At 40.9% G+C, this 21,355-nt stretch overlaps 2 protein-coding genes across 5 annotated transcripts in view; both read left to right on the top strand.

The window, feature by feature from the left end:
• Positions 1-491: 491 nt before the first annotated feature.
• Positions 492-8,121, top strand: GGCT (gamma-glutamylcyclotransferase). Of its 3 annotated transcripts, none has more exons than XR_014834034.1 (4): positions 492-730; positions 4,551-4,608; positions 5,915-6,050; positions 7,516-8,121. XR_014834034.1 is itself a non-coding variant. In XM_003361374.4 (4 exons), exons 1-4 carry the CDS (start codon positions 590-592, stop codon positions 7,657-7,659), a joined length of 567 nt encoding a protein of 188 aa, XP_003361422.1. In that variant the 5' UTR covers positions 492-589; the 3' UTR covers positions 7,660-8,121. The 3 variants fall into 3 exon arrangements, 2 of the variants coding, with proteins under 2 accessions (XP_003361422.1, XP_003361425.1); XM_003361374.4 differs by having other exon boundaries at positions 4,551-4,696; XM_003361377.4 differs by lacking the exon at positions 5,915-6,050 and having other exon boundaries at positions 4,551-4,696.
• Positions 8,122-20,852: 12,731 nt separating this feature from the next.
• Positions 20,853-21,355, top strand: part of NOD1 (nucleotide binding oligomerization domain containing 1) — a 78,364-nt gene continuing 77,861 nt past the window's right edge. Inside the window, exon 1 of one of the 2 annotated variants that reach the window (XM_085004713.1) lies at positions 20,853-21,061. The gene's annotated coding sequence lies outside the window, so the exon portion shown is untranslated. The remainder of the gene's footprint in view (positions 21,062-21,355) is intronic. The other variant, XM_085004700.1, reaches the window with a different exon arrangement.

Consider the following 21,355-nt stretch of genomic DNA (forward strand, 5'->3'; position numbering starts at 1 on the left):
GCGTCTGCGGTGAACACGCCGGTCCTGACTCCTCCAAACCTGGAGGGCGGGATAGAAGCAAACTGCAGAGTGAAGGACCTGCGTTTGCCAGAGCCGGCGTTTAGTTTCACATCTGTCGAAAACCACACTAGGACAGCCGAACACTGAGAAAACCTGGCTGGGACCCGCGCGCCACGCCCCCGCAAACGGAGCTCACAGGACCTGACCCGCCCCCGCGTAGTGCCCGCCCACTTGCCAATCAGAGAGGGAGCCTTGAGCACGGGGGCGGGACAACAGGGGAGGGTATCGGGTGAAGAATCAGCTCCGGCTAGTCTCAGCGCAGAACCTTACAGAATCCCCTCGAGAGCGTAGAGGAGGCGGGCTAGCCAATCAGAGGGATCGGCTCACAGCGTTGCGTATTGGAAGCCAATCAGAAGGGTGCTCTCAGGCGACTGGCCCGACCCCCGCTTCCCGCCTTTCCCTTAACCTCTGAGGCTGCGGCGAGCCGGCGCGGTCCTTGGACTGGGGTCATCGGCCACCGAGCTGTGCTCGTAGTTCTCTCCACACATTCCCGCTGCCGACCCAGGTCCGTGCAGGCGTCTGGTGGGACATGGCAAACTCCGGCGGCGAGGACCGCGGAGGCCAGGAAGAGGAGAGTTTTCTCTACTTCGCCTATGGCAGCAATCTGCTGATGGAGCGGATTCACCTCCGAAACCCCTCCGCCGAGTTCTATTGTGTGGCCCGTTTGCAGGTCAGTCAGTGCTTCCTGCCCAGCCCCTGCAACGTCCTGTGCCCCTCTGCAGTCGAGGGAGCCAAAATTTGAGCAGATGCTCTCTCAAGGCCTCCTAGGAATGCAGGCCTAGGCCAGGAATGCTGCTCTTCTTGCTAAGAGCACCTTGCTCCCTGCACAACCCAGGCTGGCCCCCCCTCGCCTTCGGCCCTATGGCCCTATGCTTGACCCTGCTGAGCTCTGCTACTCTGCACCTGCGCCTCCTAGCCTGCCCTGAGCTCCTGCTCCTGTTATTCCCACTAGTTGCTAGTTCTCCCCAGATCCCGCCTCCTCTCTCTTGGCCACTGACCTGGCATCATCACCAAATCCATTTGGTTGGTCCTTCTAAGAAGCCTTCTCTGACTCAGGTCAGGGAATCTCTTGTTTTCTGTTCTTTACCTGCCTTTGCTCCAGGACTTGTCACCTGGTTTTGTAAAAATCCACTTGCCTGCTCCCGGTCTGAGAAGTTCTGAAAGCTGGAGCAGCGTCTTATTCGTAGTAAGGGCTGTGCTCAGTTAAGTCACGTGGTTGGGTGAGCCTTGGTAAGAATCAGTGCTATCAGCACAGTCCATCCATTCACTTAGTGTTTATTCTCCCAGCACTTACCTGGAGATAGGAAGGTGATTAAGTAAAGTTGGCTGCTTTCAGGACCTTCCAGTCTATAGGAGAGACATGCAAACAAATTGCCTACAAAGCCTTTTGACATTGTCGAGTGGGATAAATATGGCCTCTGCTATGGTTGTCAGGGTTCTTAGCTGGAAGGAACAGAGTGGCTGATTTAAGCAGAAAAAGCATATGTTGTAAGGCCGTTGTACAGCTCACAGAATGACCAGGAAGATAGGATCACAAAGCTGACAAAATAGGCAGGCATAAAGCGAGCCTGTAATAGAGCCAGTATCACAGACAGAACCAGCCCAGAAGGCCACTGTTGTGTGGCCGCTGACCTTGGTAGCCATGGACACTGCGTCTTCCATCACTTGCTTGGGACCCTGTCTGCCACTGTCACTACACCTCACAGTTCCTGAAACCACCAGAGTGAAGTTACTGCTGTCCAGGTCGCCAGCTTCACACTCAAAGCCCTAGGTGGGCGTCCTGATTGGCTAAGTCTTGGCCCTGACTTCCAGCAAAGCTGGAAGAACCAACTTCTGGCTTTTGAAACTTCAAAAATGGGAGTCAGGCTCTGGCATTCTCTAACCCCCAAACTTATAAGGTAGGAAGTTCCCCAAATGCAGAAAAAGAAGTTCAGATGTTTATCATAGGGGCGGGGCAAAGAGCTAGCAAGCAAGTGATCATTCAGTGACAGGTACGGTCAGCCTTAAAAGGAGACCTGCTGTATCTTCCTCTCCATTTTGCCCTGAACCTAAAACTGCTCTAAAAAAGTGAAGTCATTTTTTTTTCTTTCTTTCTTTCTTTTTTTTTAAGAGGGCATACATATGGGAGCATATGACTTGGGGACGGGACTGCTCAGTAAAGCTGTTCCTGAAAACGACCTTTGAGCTGAGACCTGAATGATTGCGGAGGGGATAGCAAACAGAAGGAAGAGCAGGTGCCCTAGACCTCAGGAAAGAGACACCTGCATCTTCTGGCTCGTGTGGCTGGAATTTAGTATGTGAGGAGGCTGTAGCATGAAGACTAGAGCGGTTGGGAGGGCCACATGGTACAGGACCCCAGAGGCCAAAGAAGACTTGGGTCTTTATCTTGAGAGCAGTGGGACAATCTCGGCGAAACTTAACCAAAGGAAACCTCAGATGCACATCTCTGAAAGCACCTTCTGGTTGCTATGGAAAATGGATTGGAAGGGTGGGGGCAACAGTGGGGTGGGGGGAGCCCACTTAGGAAGCTTTTGTAAGTAGTCCATATTGAAGATCATGGCACCATGAGGGGTAGCAGTGGAGGGTAGGTGGGTTTGGGGGATATTTAGGAGAGAACGCGTTAGACCTTGGTGGTTGCGAAAGAGGAGATAATGGGGTTGACTGAGGTTGTCGGTGCCTCCGAGTGGATGATGGTGATGTTTGTAAAAAGAAGATAATTAAGTTGGGAGGGAGAATCAAGCTCATTTTCAACATGTAGTTGGCCCATGAACAACGCCAGGGTTGGTGGTGCCGACCCTCTGCCCAGCCAAAAATCCGTGAAAACTCAAAAACGAAAGGACTGATCAATGACTCACCCAAGGTCAGGAAGCTGAAAAAGTTTGGATAGAATCAGGACTCAAACCCTCATTCATTTGATTCCACATATTCTCTGTTTCCATCTCTACTCAAGCACAAACTTACCCCATACTTAGTTAATTTAATGCTCTCTAAAATGAAAATATAGATGCTATGTTTACTGAAAAAATTCACATATAAGAGGACCTGTGTAGTTCAAACTCCTATTGTTCAAGGGTCAGCTGTGCTGAGTTCGAGATGCTTGTTTTATCTGTCCAAGTGAGCAGCAAAAAATATTTGTGAACATTTATTAAGAACTTACCATGTTCTAAACACTTTTGAACCCAGAAGGGAGGTGGGAGCATCCAATATGCCAGTTGAAGGCTTCTGGTCACTCAGACCAACCTTTTTTCGTGAACTGTCTGACAAGTTTTTAAGAAAATAAAAGGTGACAGAGATAAAATGGAAACCTTATATTTATTATCTAGTCCAGCCACTTCTATTTTATCATTAAGGAAACAAAGCTCTGGAAAGATGGAAAGAAATCTTCCTAGAGCAAAGAGCCAAGTAAGGATTTTTAATCTTCCTGGCTCGGTCCTTTGATTACCCACCTCTGTGAGAGAAGAAACTAAACTCGAAACCTTGACTCCATTACTTATTAGTTGTAAGATCTTTGCTTAATCTTTTTAAGCCATTTCTTTTTTGCTGTTATATGGGTCTAATAAGGTATTGACAGGATAAAAATGAGACTCCATGTAAATCTCATAGCACAGTGTAGAGAACCCAGTAATTTTCCAGTAAGTGTTAACTGTTCTTGATTGTTATAGATGTATTAGTATAATTCATGAATATTAGATTAAGTTCATAAGTATACAAACCACTTTCAAATACCAGCTTCCTTAGGGTAAACGTGGTAGTGTATGCTAGTGGGATACTCTTACATATGTAAAAGTAGAAAGAATGTTACAACTTTTTTGTAGCCATCACCCGGCTTCAACAACAGGTACACAGCAATTGCCACTGTGTTAAAATCTGTGTATGTAAATAAACTAGGAAGTCATTTTCAAAATAAAATAATTGTGTTAAGGCATCAGGATTATGGGGTTTATTTTCCCCCTTAAACCTTTTGTTTATGGTAAGATATATGTACAATTTCAGTATATATTTTATATTTTATTTTTAATGAAAGATAGTAAAAAATATAGTCCTTGAGATCTAGATGCTTCTTTGTTTTTGCCTTTTTTTTTTTTTTTTTAGGGCTGCACCCTCAGCTTATGGAGGTTTCCAGGCTAGGGGTCTAATCAGAGCTACAGCTACCAGCCTACACCACAGCCACGTGGGATCCAAGCCATGTCTGCAACCTACACCACAGCTCATGGCAACACCGGATCCTTAACCCACCGAGCGAGGCCAGAGATCAAACCTGCAACCTCGTGGTTCTTAGTTGGATTTGTTTCCACTGCACCACAATGGGAACTCCTGCTTCTTTGTTGATCTTTGTATTTTCCACAGCATCTTATGCATGGAAGGAACTCAGAATTTGTGTTTTAATTGCATGGAGTCCAAGGTAAATCTTTTTTTTTTTTTTTAATTTTGATGAGGGAAAGTTTGGTTCAAGTGGATATTGATCATATGACTTTGATTTTCCTTTGTAGGATTTTAAGCTTGACTTTGGCAATTCCCAAGGCAAAACAAGTGAAACTTGGCATGGAGGTATAGCCACCATTTTTGAAAGTCCTGGCGATGAAGTATGGGGAGTAGTATGGAAAATGAACAAAAGCAATTTAAGTTCTCTGGATGAGTAGGTGGCTTCTAATTATAAGTTTAATAATTACTAATTTAAAAAGTGGATGATATGCGAGGATATGTATATATGTGTTAGTTTTGCAAAATCATGTACTACGGACGTGTTCAGGGTTAATCTAAAAGGTGTAGTGTTCTTTTCCTTAAAAAAAGGCCTAGAAGGGGCACACTTTCTGATTGAGTTTTGAGGAGTTGTTGGTAATCTCTTCTATTGTAGATGGAAGTCCTTATTTCCCATTCTACTTGTTTTTTATTTTTTATTTATTTATTTTTTTGTCTTTTTGCCTTTTCTAGGGCTGCTCCCACGGCATATGGAGGTTCCCAGGCTAGGGGTCTAATCAGAGCTGTAACTGCCAAGCCTACACTAGAGCCACAGCAACGCGGGATCCAAGCCGCGTCTGCAACCTACACCACAGCTCATGGCAACACCGGATCCTTAACCCACTGAGCAAGGCCAGGGATCGAACCTGCAACCTCATGGTTCCTAGTCGGATTCGTTAACCATTGAGCCATGACAGGAACTCCTCTACTTGTTTTTTAATAAAAATATCTTTGTAGTTTCATTGTGAAAAGGCCTGAAGATTTTTGTAATCATTACATGCTCTTACTGATTTCAAAAGCAGTTCAGTTTTTAATTAGAGCCAGTTTTCGAAAGATAATTCTTTAAGTTGGCAGTTGACTCAGTCAAAAAGTAATAATAATTTGTAAAAACTTTAAAACACTTTGTTGCATTTTATAATTAGAACTCAGGGATGTGTGACAGAGCATTTAATATAAAGAAAGCTGGCAGAAAAGAGCAGCATTTGAGAAGAGCAGACAAGCCTCTGACAGGCTCTGTGCTTTACCTCACTTGCAAATGGGAATGAGCCATCCTCTGTCCTTTTCTCTGGGTGGATATTCTTTTGGTGTCAGAACACATGGTCCAGTTTTTGTAGCCTAGAGAGCAGCGTGTCAGGGTTATAAAGCTTGACACTGAAGCATGTTTTTGGATAGGCTAATTCTAGAGATCTGTTAGAAGTATCCTCAGGAATAGTAAGTCTGCAGCTTTCTAATTGAAATGGTAAGCTTACTTTTGATATGGTATTTCTAGTACGTTCTGCTCTATCCCCAAATACACAGGGAGCAAGCACATCTGTATATAGTTAAAATTTTTAATCCAGTAAACGAATTTGGCGAAGTCAAGTCTGATTAAAAAATTTGCCTGTTCTGGTTTCAGGCAAGAAGGGGTTAAAAGTGGAATGTATGTCCCGATAGAAGTGAATGTTTCTGCTCAAAAAGGAAAAGAAATAACCTGTCGAAGTTATCAGATGACAAATTATGAGAGTGCCCCCCCATCACCCCAGTATAAAAAGGTACCCTTTTTTTAAGAATGATTTTTATTTTTTCCGTTATAGTTGATTTACAATGTTTTGTCAATTTCTACTGTACAGCAAAGTGACCCAGTCACACATACATATATATGTTTTTTCCCGACATTATCTCCATTATGTTCCATCATAAGTGACTCGTATAGTTCTATACAGCAGGATCTCATTGCTTATCCAAAAAGGTACCCTTTTTAACTTACTACTTAACACAGACTTTTGGTAATTCCTTAGTAATTTTTACTGAGCTAAACTAAAGAATATCTTGTTTTTAAAAGGCTTTGTGTGTTTTAAATTCTTCATGAACAATTCATTTTAGACAGAATGTTTTTTTAATACAAAATACATGATATTTACTGAAAGTGCAAAATCAAAAATGTTCAGATTTATCTGTAATGCTAGAACTATGTTTCTAAAACTTTAATTAATTTATTTATTTCAGTTAAAATTTGACTTTAATTATGATTGACTTTATTGATAACTGTGCAACCTTATTTCAAAAGTTTGTGAGGATTTTTGGTTTTGTTTTTTTTTCCTAAAACTTTATTTTAAAAAAGCATTTTAGAAATGTATTTGAGTCATAATTCTAGACGTGTCTTTTCTTTCTTAAAGTAGAAACATGTATGAGTATATTTTTTGTAGATTTATTCTATACCTATACTTTCGTAATTGTTTTGTTTCTTCCCCAAACAGTATTTCATAAACACCAAGATTCATTTATATATTTTTAATATATAAATATGTATTTCCTACTGCTGAAATGTTTGCCAGTTCTAGCTGGAGGTGGGGAAAAAGTCACACTGCTTTTTAAAACCAGGGAAACCACTTCTGCAAACACAGGAAAAGAATTCAGGATGGAGAGCCCGACACCCTTTTCAGACACCCAAACTTAGGCACTTGTTGGCAGGTTGGCAGGTGTAGTCAGGACATGACATCTGGAGAGGGTGACCCAGTTCCTGGGCTTAATCTGGAATTTTCTAGTATGGAGCCTGGAGGAATTAGCCTGGTGTGGTCTGCAAAGTACCACGGAACACAGTTCCCATTTATCCCCTGTGTCTAATTCAGAGGTAGTGTGGATGCTAGGATTAAACTAAAATTGCTCCCTGTAAACTTGAAATTATTTTTGAAGAATGCCATTTGTTTTTCTTAAAAGATCATGCAAACGCTGTACAGTAAGTTTTGCATCTTAATATAAATACTTTCCAGACCTCACTCTAACAATATTTTAAATCATATTATTGAGTACAGCTGCTCTTCCATAAGGATGGATCCGGTGCACATTCGTGCTTGTTGTGAGAGGAATGAGTCTCTGTTTTGTTCTACAATTATTATAGAGTTATCCGAAAGCTAATATTTCATACTTTGATACTACAAATAAATCTATGGTATACTAAATTAAATTGTGTTCCTAACTAAAACAGGGTTTCTTTGTTGTTTATTTTAACTATTCTAGATCATTTGCACGGGTGCAAAAGAGAATGGTTTGCCACTGGAGTATCAAAAGAAGTTAAATGCAATAGAACCAAATGACTACAAAGGAAAGGTGTCAGAAGAAATTGAAGATATTATCAAAAGGGGGGAAACAAAAGCTCATTAGAATCTCATGGAATATATCTGCAGATATTTTTTCTATATGCTAATGTATTTTTAACATTGAGACTAGGGATCTGGGATAGCTCTCTGTTTAAATATATTTTCAACGGTCTTCTGAAGGGATCTCTGACTTGGGTGATTCTTTGTTTTCAGACTGAAAAGACCAGGTTAGGAGTTAGGTAATTAAAAGGGGGCCTGGCGGCACTGGAATACATGACAAGTAGATGTGAGTACTCCTTCTGTGAATCCTGAAAATGATTTTATTGAGTTGATCTGAAGTGTATTTTTGCTGTATGACAAAGGATGGATTTGCAACTTCATGACGGTGCTGGTAAATTGCTCCGGGACTTTTTAAAATCAGCTTAATAAGAGCAAGCAAACTGTAGAGACAGTTGATCATTTTCTTTTTAATTTAAAAGATGGCATACTGTTCTGAGAAATAAATGTTTTTGTGCTTTAACTTGTATACCCTACTAAAATCCTGCATTTCATTTTGTTAGATTCATACCATCACACATACTGGGTCTGGTCTTGGCCATATCCAGTCTATACTAAAGGATTATTGCACAGACTCGAACCTAGACAGCCCAGGCTCGATTGTCAGTTCCAGCACTTTCTTGCTGGGAAACTTAGAGTTATTTGACTGTGCCTGCAGGCCAAGGACAGCCAGAATATCTATGTCTTAGGATTATTTTGAGGAGTAAATATATGTATAGGCTTAGAACAGAACTTGGTGTATAATAAGTAATAATCATCTTTATTGTTTTGGGGAGTTCCCTTTGTGGCTCAGCAGTTAACGAACCCAACTAGGATCCATGAGGAGGCATGTTTGATCCCTGGCCTCGCTCAGTGGGTTAAGGATCCAGTGCTGCCATGAGCTGTGGTGTAGGTTGCAGACACGGCTTGGATCCCACATTGCTGTGGCTGTGATGTAGGCCAGCTGTGGCTGTAGCTTCAGTCCGACCCCTAGCCTGGGAACTTGCGTATGCCTTGGGTGCAGCCCTAAAAAGCAAAAAACAAACAAACAAACAAAAAAAATTGTGCTTATTGAAGAGTTAGGTTTGTACACAGCCATCCTTTGAATAGGATTTTAAAGTGGAAGAGTCAAGATTATGAGGAAAGAGTGTTTCCTGGAAGCTAAAATTTGATTCTTCGATTATCAAGAAATGGTTACCTTCTTCAATTTATTTACTGAGTAAATGGAAGAAAGAAGAGCCATGAATAAAACAACCCTGAATATCCAAAAGATCTCTTAGATCTCTGTGGAATGCAGTGAGCTCGACCTTCAAAATAAGTTACTAGAATGAAAGAGAACATGCTATAGGAGCATAAAATAAAAATATGGTTTTTACTCTTGGAAAAAGGACCAAAGGACAGCTGCAGTTTGTAGCAAGGCTGAACCATAGACTACAGGTTAGACCTTGTTTTATAGCTGTTACACCTCACTGTTTTCAAGTAATACCCTCCATCAGTCCTGTTTTCACTAGTTTTTAACTCCTCCCAAGAAGACCAAGTTTGTGAGTGAGGCAGAATCCAGCTATGGTGATATAGTGAGCAAGGCTCAGTTTTGCTATAGATACTAAAAATTTAAAAACTGAATATTATTCTAGTAATCTCTCCTATGTAGAATGACAACTTTCATTAAGGAATTTAAAACATTAACACTGAAAACGTCATGCCTGGTCTTTTAACAAAAATCTGTTAATCATGGCTGTTTTCCAGCTGTTTTCAAGGTAGTACTGGCAAATGTCTTATGTAAGAAATTTCCTTTTTTTTTTTAGGGTTGCACCCTCGACATATGGAAGTTCCCAGGCAAAGTAGGGGTCCAATCAGAGCTACAGCTTGCCATCTCATGCCACAGCCACAGCAACACAGGATCTGAGCTGCATTTGCGACCTGCACCACAGCCCACAGCTATGCTGGCTCCTTAACCCACTGAGTGAGGCCAGGGATTGAACTCACGTCCTCATGGATACTAGTTGGTTTTGTGATACCCTGAGCCACAACAGGAACTCCAGGAATTTTCATTTCTACCAATGATTTTGGACCTCTAACCACAATACAGCCAGCTCCTGGATATACCATAGCAAACAGATTTTGAAAAGCATTTCTGGGTTTGCAAGGAAATAAGGACAATCTTCGAATTGTACCAATCCCTCTCCCACAAGAAGAAAGGAGACAAACTGAGCTGAAAAGCCACACAGTATGAGCTGAAAGCCTGGACAGCAATGGGAAACAAGTGGCCCTGATGTCTTTGCCAGTAATAGCCCAGAATTAGATGACTAACCCTTGAGCATTCTTGTTGCAGGACAGGAAAACTGAACTTGAGAATTCTCTTATGAAACCAGGACTCTTGAAGAGAGCTAAAATAGTTCCCAATTAGTAAGCCTGGTGGCTCCCAGCAGAGACAGATGCAAATCCTTTCTGAAGAAAGCAATCCTAATTCACGTCTTCAGGATTTCCACCTAAAATGAAAAGACAGTTATCAGGAAAATGATGCACTGTGAATCAGAGCAGAAAAAAGAAATTTAGATCCCCAAGGTTTTAGGATGTCGCAGTGATCAAAACAGATTATAAAATAAGTATATTTGGAGACTTTGACTTCTGGGAAGATGGAACAGACATATTCTTCCCTATTCCTTTAGTTAAGGACAACTAAAATCCGTGAACATTATAGGTAAAACATGAAGACCGGCTAGGAGCTCAGGACCCGAGGCATGACTGGGTTTTGTGCAGTATTGCCTGGGTTTTCTTTTGCCTTGTGCATCTCAAGACTTGTAGCTGAAGAAGGCTGCAAACTGAAAGCACCATGGAACAGGAGCACAAATGAAAGACGAAAAAATAAAAGCTCTCTAGCCAAAAAGTTGAGATATGGATAATCTAGAAAGAAAGAAAACTTAGAACAAGTGCTTTTACCTAGCCAAACACCATGGAGAAAAACTATGGAAACCCCACCTTGACCCAAGCCAGCTAAAGGTCAAGAGAGGAGCTTAGACTTCCACCCTTGCTGAGTTGCAACAAGGTACCCTGACCCCATCCCCTCCCACCACTACCAGGGGAGTGTTAGGAAAGGCCAGGTAGGGGTCACCTTGCAGTGTGTCAGTGGGGACCATGAGGGGAGCCTACACTTACAGCCCCATCTGGTAGTAACAGGGTACCCTTCCCTGTCCCTGCTGAGTGGTGGCAGAGGAGGCCAAGTGGCAGATTAGGATTTTAATCACTAGCAGGTGGTAACAAAGCCACCCTTCCCTGTGGTATCAGTGGCGGCTGTGTAGGGGGCAGTAATGAGGCATTCCTACCCCTCCCAGCCAGTCTATCAGTGCAGACCAGGTAGGAAGGTGAACCTCCTACCTCTGTCCAGCAGTAACAACGTGCACCCTCCCTTGGGTGAGAACTTGAACTTCTACCTCCATGTAGCAGTATTGAGGCAGTGCCCCCCGCCTTCCTCTGCTGGAGTGGTTTCAGAGGAAGCCAGCTAAAAAGCAGATTTCATCCAAGACCCAGGAAGATCTTTCTAAATGAAGAAAGACAATCAGGAGATGCCAAAACAGACATCTGACAGATTATATGACAGATTTCAAAGCAGACATTATAAAAATGCTTCAGTGAGCAATGAGGAACATGCTTGAAACGTATGAAAACAGGGAAATTCTCAGCAAAGAAACAGAAGATATAAAGAAGAACCAGGTGGAAATTTTAGCATTGACAGATACAATAACTGAAATTAAAAACTCAATGGATGGAGCTCCCATTGTGGCTCAGTGGTTAAGGAAACTGACTAGCATCCATGAGGATGAGAGTTTGATCCCTGGCCTTGCTCAGTGGGTTAAGGATCTGGCGTTGCCGGGAACTGCAGTGTAGGTCACAGACACGGCTTGGGTCCCACGTTGCTGTGGCTGTGGTGCAGGCCAGCAGCGGCAGCTCCAATTAGACCCCTAGCCTGGGAATCTCTGGATGTGGCGAGTGTGGCCCCTCAAAGACAGACAGAAATCCCCCACAAAACTCAGTGGATGGATCCAATAGCAGAATGGAGGGGACAAAGAAAAGAATTAGTGAACTGGGAGACAGAACAATAAAAATTACCCAGTCCAAGAGTTCCTGTTGTGGCACAGTGGGTTAAGAATCCAACTGCAGTGGCTTAGGTGGCTACCGTAGCATGGGTTCAACCCCCAGCCCAGTGGGTTAAAGGATCCATAGGTCAGATTTAATCCCTGGCCCAGGAACTTACATATATTGCAGGTGTGGCCATAAATAAAAGAAAAAATTTTTACCCAGTCTTAAAAGCAGAAAACAGACTGAAAAAAAAAAATGAGAAGAGTCTCAGGGACCTGTAGGATTACAGGAGATGATGTAACATTTGTGTCAAGGGGGGGGTCTCAGAAGCAGAGGAGAGAAGGCAGGCTGAAAAGTCCCCAAAGAAATAACGGCTTAAACATCCTGCATTTGGGAGTTCCTGTCATGGCTCAGAGGAAGTGAATCTGACTAGCATCCTCGAGGACGTAGGTTCAATCCCTGGCCTCACTCAGTGGGTTAAGGATCGGACCTTGCGGTGAGCTGTGATGTAGGTCGCAGATGAAGCTCGGATCTGGCATTGCTGTGGCTGTGGAGCAGGCCAATGGCTCCAGCTCCGATTCCACCCCTAGCCTGGGAACCTCCATATGAAAGGACAAAAAACAAAAACAGACCAAAAAACACCTGAATTTGGCAACAGCCACAAACCTGCAGATGCAAGAAACTCAATGAAGTTGTAACAGTGGTTTAACCTAACAGATACCTAACTCTCAGGTTTGTGAATGGGAGTACAGTGTAAATAAAATGCCCAGCACAATGCCTGGTATACTGCTGTCATCTAATAAATAATAGTTAACATTAAAAAAAGAAAGGAGTTCCTGCCATGCTGCCGTGGGACCATGGTGCAGTGGGTTAAGAATCTGACGGCAGCCCCTGGGGTCACTGTGGTTGAGCCCCAGCCAGTGCAGTGGGTTAGAAAGAATCTGGCATTGCTGCAGCCGCAGCTCAGATTCAGTCCTTGGCTTGAGAACTTCCATATGCTGCAGGTATGGGCTTAAAGTGAAATAAAATAAGAAAAAGCTGAGTGAACCTAACCATAAACCCAAAGAAGTCCATACCAGGCACATTGTAGTCAAAACTTGTGAACATCAAAGACAAAAATTCTTGAGAGCAGCAAGCGAGAGATGCACCTTACCTAAAGGAGAAAAACAATTTGAATTATACCAGACTTCTCATCAAAAATCACCGAGGCCAGAAGGAAGTGGCACATTTTTTTTTTTAAGTGCTAGAAGAAAAGAACTGTCAACCCAAAATCCAGTGAAAATAGGCCTTGAGAATGAAGAGAAAAATCAAAACATTCTCATGTGAAGAAAAACTAGGAATGTGTGGCCAGCTGACCTACTCTAAAAGAATGACTGAAGCAAGTTCTTAACAGAAAAGAAATGATTAAAAAAAGGCACTTTGAAACAACAGAAAGGAAAAAAATAACATGGTAAGCAAAAGTGTGGATAAATACAACAGACTTTCTTGAGTTTCCTACATAAAGGTTGAAGCAAAAATTATAACATCGTTGTGGTTCTGAGTATATGTAGAGGTAATATTTAAAACAGTTATAGAAGTTCCCGTCGTGGCGCAGTGGTTACGAATCCGACTAGGAACCATGAGGTTGCTGGTTCGATCCCTGGCCTTGCTCAGTGGGTTAACAATCCGGCGTTGCCGTGAGCTGTGGTGTAGGTCGCAGACGCGGCTCGGATCCCGCGTTGCTGTGGCTCTGGTGTAGGCCGGTGGCTACAGCTCCAATTAGACCCCTAGCCTGGGAACCTCCATATGCTGCAGGAGCAGTCCAAGAAATGGCAAAAAGACAGAGGAAAGGAAAAATAAATAAATAAAAACAGTTATAGAAGTTCCTGTTGTGGCTCAGCGTTGAACAAACCCGATGGGCATCCATGAGGATGTGGGTCTGATCCCTGGCCTTGCTCACTGGGTTAACGATCCGGTGTTACCATGACCTGTGGTGTAGGTCGCAGATGCAGCTCAGATCTGGCAGTCTGTGGCTGTGGCATAGGCTGGCAGCAGTAGCTCTGATTCGAACCCTAGCCTGGGAACCTCCAGATGCTGCAAGTGTGGCCCTAAAGAGACAAAAAAGACCAAAATAAATAAATAAAACAGTTATAAAAGGTGAAAAGTAAAGGGAAATAAGCTTTATATGCTTCTTTTGAGTTGGTAAAATGATGATACCAGTGGACCAAAAGAGTATATATGTAATATGTATATTATACATGTATATATATTATATATAATAGAGCAATAAATTTTAAAGGCATACAAAGAGATACACTTAAAAATTCCATAGGTAAATAAAAATAGAATTCTAAGCAATGTTCAGGTTAACCTCCAGTAAGATAAGAAAAAGAAAACAAATGAACGGAAAACAATAAATGGCAAACTTAAAGCCTAACATATCAATAGATACATTCAATATAAATGATCTCAATACACCTATTAGAACACAGAAATTAGTGGAGTGGATTAAAAACATGACCCAACTTGATGCTGTCTACAAAGAACTCACTTCAACTATAATAATATAAGCAATTTGAGGGTAAAAGTATGGAAAAAGGTATATGATGCAAACATTATCTAAGGAAAGAATAAGTGGTTTTATTAACATTAGACAAAGCAGATCTCAGAGCAAAGAAAATTACCAGAGACAGACATTATGGTAACCCATGTCAGTTCATTTTGTGAAGCTGAGGTCATTTATTATCCTGATATAAAACCAGACACAGATAGCAGTAAAACAAACAAACAAAAATAAGCCTACAGACCAGTATCCCTTAGGAATATTTATGTGATGCAAACATCCTTAACAAAATACTAGCAAATAGAACTCAGCAATATGTAAAAAGAATTCTATACCATGACCAAGGGGATTTATTTCAGAGCTGCAAGGCTGGTTCAGTACTTAAACATCAAAGTAATCCACTGTAATTTAACTACTATTAAAAGTCATGGGGTCATACCAATTGGTGCATAAAAGCATTTGGCACAATTCAATACCCATTCATGGTAGAAAATTCTTAGAAAAACAGGAACAGAAGGGAACATCAACAACTAGACAAAAAGCATTTATAAAATACCTATAATGAACATTATACTTAAAAGACTGAATGCTTTTCCCTTAAAACTATCGACAAGGCAAAGATGTCTGCTCTCACCACTCTTATTCAACATAGTACTGGAAGTTTTCACCAGTGTAATGAGGCAAGAAAAGGAAATGAAAGGCATATAAATTGGGAAGAAACAGCCTCTATTTACAGATGACACGATTATCTATGTAGATAATCCCTTGAAATCTATAAAAAATGTATCCAAGAAGTACATTCATTAAGGTCACAGGACACCAGATAAAAAGTGAATTTCTATATACTAGAATATATAGTACACAGTACATTTCTATATACTAGAACTTGGACACTGAAATTCAAAATGTAATACCATTTGCAGTTGCTTTTTAAAACTTTTTCATTGTGATGAAATTTACATAAAGTTAACCATCTTAAAAAGTGAACAATTCAGTGGCATTTAATACACTCACACTGATGTCCAACCACCATCCCTATTTACTTCCAAAACATTTTCATTACCTCAAAGGGAAACCACATATCCATTCTTCCCTCCCCCATTCCCTGGCAACCACCGATCTACTTTCTGTGTCAATGGATTTTCCTATTCTGGTTATTTCATATAAAAGGACTTGTAAAATATGTGACCTTTTGTGTCTGTCTTCTTTCACTTAGCATAATGTCTTTGAGGCTCATCAACATTCTACCATATATCAACACATCTTTTTTTTTTTTTTTTGGTCTTTTTAGAGCTGCACCTGCAGTATATGGAGAGTGCCAGGCTAGGGGTCCAATCGGAGCTGTAGCCACCAGTGTACACCACAGCCACAGCAATGCAGGATCTGAGCCATGTCTGTGACCTATACCACAACTCAGAGCAATGCCAGATTCTTAACCCATTGAGCAAGGCCAGAGATTGAACCAGCATCCTCATGGATGCTTGTCGGGTTGGCTAACCGCTGAGCCAACATGTCCTTTTTGTGGCTATATAATATCCTATTGTGTGTGTGTGTATATATATATACATATATATATATATATATATATATATATATATATATATATATATATAACGATTTTTTTATCCTTCCCTCCACTGATGGACATTTGGACTGTTTTCATCTTTTGGCTATTGTGAATACTGCTACTATGAACATGTGTGTACATGTTTTTTGAGTACTTCTTATCAATTATTGTGGGTTTATACCTAGGAGTGGAATCGTAATTCTATATTTAATCTTTTGCGGAACCACCAAACTTTCTCATGTTGGCTGAACCATTGTAATTCTTATCAGCAATGTATGCAGTTCTTTTAAAGGAAATACTTAAATGAAAAAAAATTTTAAGTGTAAGACATATGCTGGAAACTACAAAACACTGATGAAAGAAATCAAAGATCTAAATAAAACAGAGGGTTCATGGTTTGGAATGCTCCACATAATAAAGACGCCAGTTCTCTCCAATACAGGTTTAACATAATTCTTATCAAAATCCTAGCAAGATTATCTTTCTAAAATGTATATTGAAAGGCAGAGGGACTGGAATAGATAAAGCCACTTTGAAAAAGAAGAATAAAATGGGAGGAATCAACCAATCCAATTTCAAGATTGTATGATATTAGGAGAGGGATAAATACACAGGTCAATGGTATAGAATGAAGAACTCAAAAATAGACCCACACAAAGGTTCAAGGGTAATTTAATGGAGGAAAGATAGTCTTTCAGCAGTTGAAGCATCAATCGGACATCCATTGGCAAAACTAATACTTACATAAAAACTAACCTTAACTCAAGTCTCATTCAAAATTAATTCAGGAGCATGATATATCTTTCCATCTATTTATGTCATCTTTGATTTCTTTCATCAGTGTCTTATAGTTTTCAGAGTACAGGTCTTTTGTCTCTTTAGGTAGGTTTATTCCTAGGTATTTTATTCTTTTGGATGTGATGGTAAACGGGTTTGCTTCCCTAATTTCTTTTTCTGCTCTTTCATTGTTAGTGTATAGAAATGCCGTCGATTTCTGTGTATTAATTTTGTATCCTGTAACTTTGCCAAATTCATAGATGCACTCTAACAGTTTTCTGGTAGAGTCTTTAGGATTCTCTAGGTATAGTATGTCATCTGCAAATAGTGATACTTTTACTTCTTCCTTTCCAATTTGGATTACTTTTATTTCTTTTACTTCTCTGATTGCTGTGGCTAGGACTTCCAGAACTATGTTGAAGAGTAGTGGCGAGAGTGGACATCCTTGTCTTGTTCCTGATCTCAGTGGGAATTCTTTCAGCTTTTCGCCATTGAGAATGATGTTCGCTGTGGGTTATACCATGCTCATGGACTGGAAGAGTTAATATTATCACAATGACTACACTACCTAAGGCAATCTACAGATTCAATGCAATCCCTATCAAATGACCAAGGACATTTTTCACAGAACTTGAACAAAATATTTTAAAGTTTGTTTGGAAGCACAAAAGACTCAGAATAGCCAAAGACATCCTGAAAAAGAAAAATGGAGCTGGAGGCATCAGGCTCCCTGACTTCAGACTATACTACAAAGCAATAATCATCAAAACCATATGGTACTGGCACAAAGACAGACATATAGATCAGTGGAACAGGATAGAAAGCCCAGAATTAAACCCACGCACCTACAGCCAACTCATCTATGGCAAAGGAGGCAAGAATATACAATGGAGAAAGGACAGCTTGTTCAATAAGTGGTGCTGGGAAAACTGGACAGCCACATGGAAAAGAATGAAATTAGAACACTCCCTAACACCATACACAAAAATAAACTCCAAATGGATTAAAGACCTAGATATAAGACCAGGCACTATCAAACTCCTAGAGGAAAACATAGGCCAAACACTCTCTGACATTAATGACAGCAACATCTTCTCACATCCACCTCTTAGAGTAATGAAAATAAAAACAAAAATAAGCAAATGGGACCTAATCAGACTTAAAAGTTTCTGCACAGCAAAGGAAACCCTAAACAACACGAAAAGACAACCCACAGAATGGGAGAAAATCTTTGCAAGTGAATTGACTGACAAGGGATTAAGCTCCAAAATTTATAAACACCTTCTGCAGCTCCATACCAAAAAAAGCAAACGACCCCATCAAAAAATGGGCAGAAGATCTAAACAGACAGTTCTCCAAAGAAGACATACAGATGGCCGAGAAACACATGAAAAGATGTTCAACATCACTCATTATTAGAGAAATGCAAATCAAAACCACCTTGAGGTACCACCTTACACCAGCCAGAATGGCCAGCATCAAAAAGTCTACAAACAAGAAGTGCTGGAGAGGGTGTGGAGAAAAAGGAACCCTAGTACACTGTTGGGATTGTAAATTGGTGCAACCACTGTGGAAAGCAGTATGCAGATTCCTCAGAAAACAAAATAAAACTACCATTTGATCCAGCCATCCCCCTCCTGGGCATCTATCCAGAGAAAACCACAACTCGCAAAGACACATGTACTCCAATGTTCATTGCAGCACTATTTTCAATAGCCAAATCATGGAAACAACCTAAATGTCCATTGACAGAGGAGTGGATCGAGAAGATGTGGTACATATACACAATGGAATATTACTCAGCCATTAAAACGAACGAAATACCGGCATTTTTAGCAACATGGATGGACCTAGAAATTATCATGCTAAGTGAAGTCAGCCATACAATGAGACACCAACATCAAATGCTTTCACTGACATGTGGAATCTGAAAAAAGGACAGACAGAACTTCTTTGCAGAACAGATACTGACTCACAGACATTGAAAAACTTATGGTCTCCAGAGGAGACAGTTTGGGGGGTGGGGGGATGTGCTTGGGCTGTGGGATGGAAATCCTGTGAAATCAGATTGTTATGATCATTATAGAACTACAGATGTGGTAAATCCATTTGAGTAATAAATAATAATAATAATAAAAATTAATTCAGGAGTTACCATTGTGGTGCAGCGGAAACGAATCTGACTAGGAACCAAGAGGTTGCAAGTTCGATCCCTGGCCTCACTCAGTGGGTTAAGGATCTGGCAACCACCAATCTACATTCTGTGTCAATGGATTTTCCTATTCTGGTTATTTCATAACCGTGAGCCATGGTGTAGGTCACAGATGGGGCTCGGATCTGGCGTTGCTGTGGCAGTGATGTAGGCTGGCAGCTGTAGCTCTGATTAGACCCCTAGCCTGGGAACTTCCGTATGCCATGGGTGTAGCCCTGAAAAGACAAAAAAAAAAAAAAAAAAAGACAAAGAAAAAGTGTATCATGGCCTTAAATAACATAAAACTGTAAAGCTTTTAGGTGAAAAAAGAGAAATTCTTTGACATCTAAGACTTTTCAGAGTTCTTAGACTCAGTACCAAAATCACGATTCATACAAGGAAAAACTGATAAGTTAGACTGCCTCAAAATTTAAAATGTTAAAGATCCTATTAAGAGAATGAAAAGACAAGCTTGGAGTTGGAGAAAATATTTGTGAATCGCACATCTAACAAAGTGCTAGAACCTATAATATACAAAGAACTCTCACAACTCAACAGTAAAACATCAAGGAATCCAATTAATAAATGAATGAGACATGAAGAGACATTCACCCAAGAGGAGACACAAATGGCAAATAAGCCCATGAAAAGATGTTCAACATCCCTGGCAAATTAAAACTATAATGATATGTCACTAACACCATACACTCATCAGAATGGCTAACATAAAACACTGTGACAGCACCACATGCTGACAAGGATGCCATGAAACTGGATCACTTACACTTTGCTGGTGCGAATGTAACAGCCACTGTGGAAAAGAGTTTGGCAGTTTCTTAAGAAACTGAATGTGCAATTACCATATGACCCAGCAGTTGCACTCCGGGCATTGATCCCAGGGAAATAAAAACTCACATTCACAGGTAAACCTGTAGCTGAATGTATATAGCAGCTTTATTCATAAGAGCCCCAAACTGGAAATAATTCAATGTCCTTCAACATGTGTAAAAAACGGTGGCATTCCTGTGGCAGTGCCATGAAATACTACTCAGTAATAAAAAGGAAAGAACTATTGATACATGCAGTGACCTAGATGAATCTCCATGCTGAGTGAACAAAACCAACCCCAAACAAAATCCCAGTACCTACTATGTGCTTCCAAATACATTACATTCTTGCAATGACATATTAGAGAAATGGGGAACAGATGAGTGGCTGTCAGGGGTTAAGGAGGGGGTGGTGTGCTGTTTCAGGGCAGCAGGAGGCATTACTATAGTGATGGAAATGTTCCGTAGCTTGATTGTATCAGTGCCAACATCCTGGTTCTGCAAGCTGTTACCATGAAGGGAAACTGGATTAAGGGTAAAAGGATCGCTCTGCATTATTTCTTACAAGTGAATTTACAATTATCCCCAAATAAAGGCTAATTAAAAGCAAAAATAACTCTATGAATTTTTTAAGTGATGGGATCAGCAGAGAACCAGACATGATCATAAATGACCAAGAAAATTCGAACCAAAACACTCTTAGTAAATAAGAACATTGTTGAAATTAAGAACTTAAATGGATGGTTATTGGTTTCCCATTGCTGCTGTAACGAGTCACTTCAAATCTAGTGGCTTAAGACAAGGCAAATTTATTATCTCACTGTTCTGGAAGTCAGAAGTCTAAAACGGGTCTCACTGGGCTAACATCAAAGTGTCAGCAGGACTGCCCTCCTTCTGGAGACTCTCCTAGAGAACCCATATTGTTGCCTTTTCCAGCTTCTAGAAGCTACCTTCATTTCTTGGCTCATAGTCCCATTCCTCCATCTCCAAAACAAACATCAGATCCTTCTCAGGCTGTTATCTCTTCAGCTCTCCTGCCTCCCTCTTCCACCTATAAGGACCCTTGTGATCGCATTGGCCCATGCCAGTAACTCATGATCACTGTCCCATCTCAAGGTCAGTTGACTTGCACCACTCATTCCATCTGCTTCTTTAATTTTCTTTTGCCATAGTCACAGGGTCCAGGTGTAGGGCATCACGAGTGGAGGGGGTTGGAAGCTAAGGGCGGGGGCGGGGTGGGGGGGAAGCAGACAAGGGCCAGTCTGCCTAACACACGTGGGAAACACAGCCGATTCAAATCTACCGGAGACGTGATGATTGGAACCGCAGAACTGAAGGAGCTTCTCAGAATGCAGCCATTCTAAGTATGAAACAGGATGTGGAAAATATGGGAGTAAGAGAATCCTAGAAGAAAAGAAAAAATTCATAATTTTTCTACCAGAGTTTCAGGTAAGGGTAAACTGGAAGAATTCGTATGTTGAGCTTTTCCATTTTGGTACTTACAAGTTTGCTCATCCTATCCCATCAATTTTACATTCGCAAAGTTTCACTTTTGAGTTAGGAACAAACTTTTCTCAGAAGGCAGCCTTGGATGGTGATTTAAATATTCATGAGCATATGTGGTCACACGACTGAATGTACTTTAGTGTGGAGGTGACAAACTATTTATAGCGTCGTTTTGTAGACCTTCCCCATTTGAAACGTTTAAAACATTTTTTGTTGGGGAGATGTGTGTGCATGTTA

This window comes from Sus scrofa, chromosome 18 (assembly GCF_054392235.1).
Source record: "Sus scrofa isolate SSC_HxYL_T2T_F1_AM1 chromosome 18, Sscrofa_HxYL_maternal_Yorkshire_Landrace_v2.0, whole genome shotgun sequence".
Lineage (NCBI taxonomy): Eukaryota > Metazoa > Chordata > Mammalia > Artiodactyla > Suidae > Sus > Sus scrofa.

What these genes read in the sequence shown, in the direction of transcription:
- GGCT (XM_003361374.4), top strand. Translation starts at nt 590, where the DNA reads ATGGCAAACTCCGGCGGCGAGGACCGCGGAGGCCAGGAAGAGGAGAGT. An exon ending in ATTGTGTGGCCCGTTTGCAG is followed by an intron (nt 731 to 4,550) that starts GTCAGTCAGTGC and finishes TTTCCTTTGTAG; the next exon opens with GATTTTAAGCTTGACTTTGG. An exon ending in CATCACCCCAGTATAAAAAG is followed by an intron (nt 6,051 to 7,515) that starts GTACCCTTTTTT and finishes TAACTATTCTAG; the next exon opens with ATCATTTGCACGGGTGCAAA.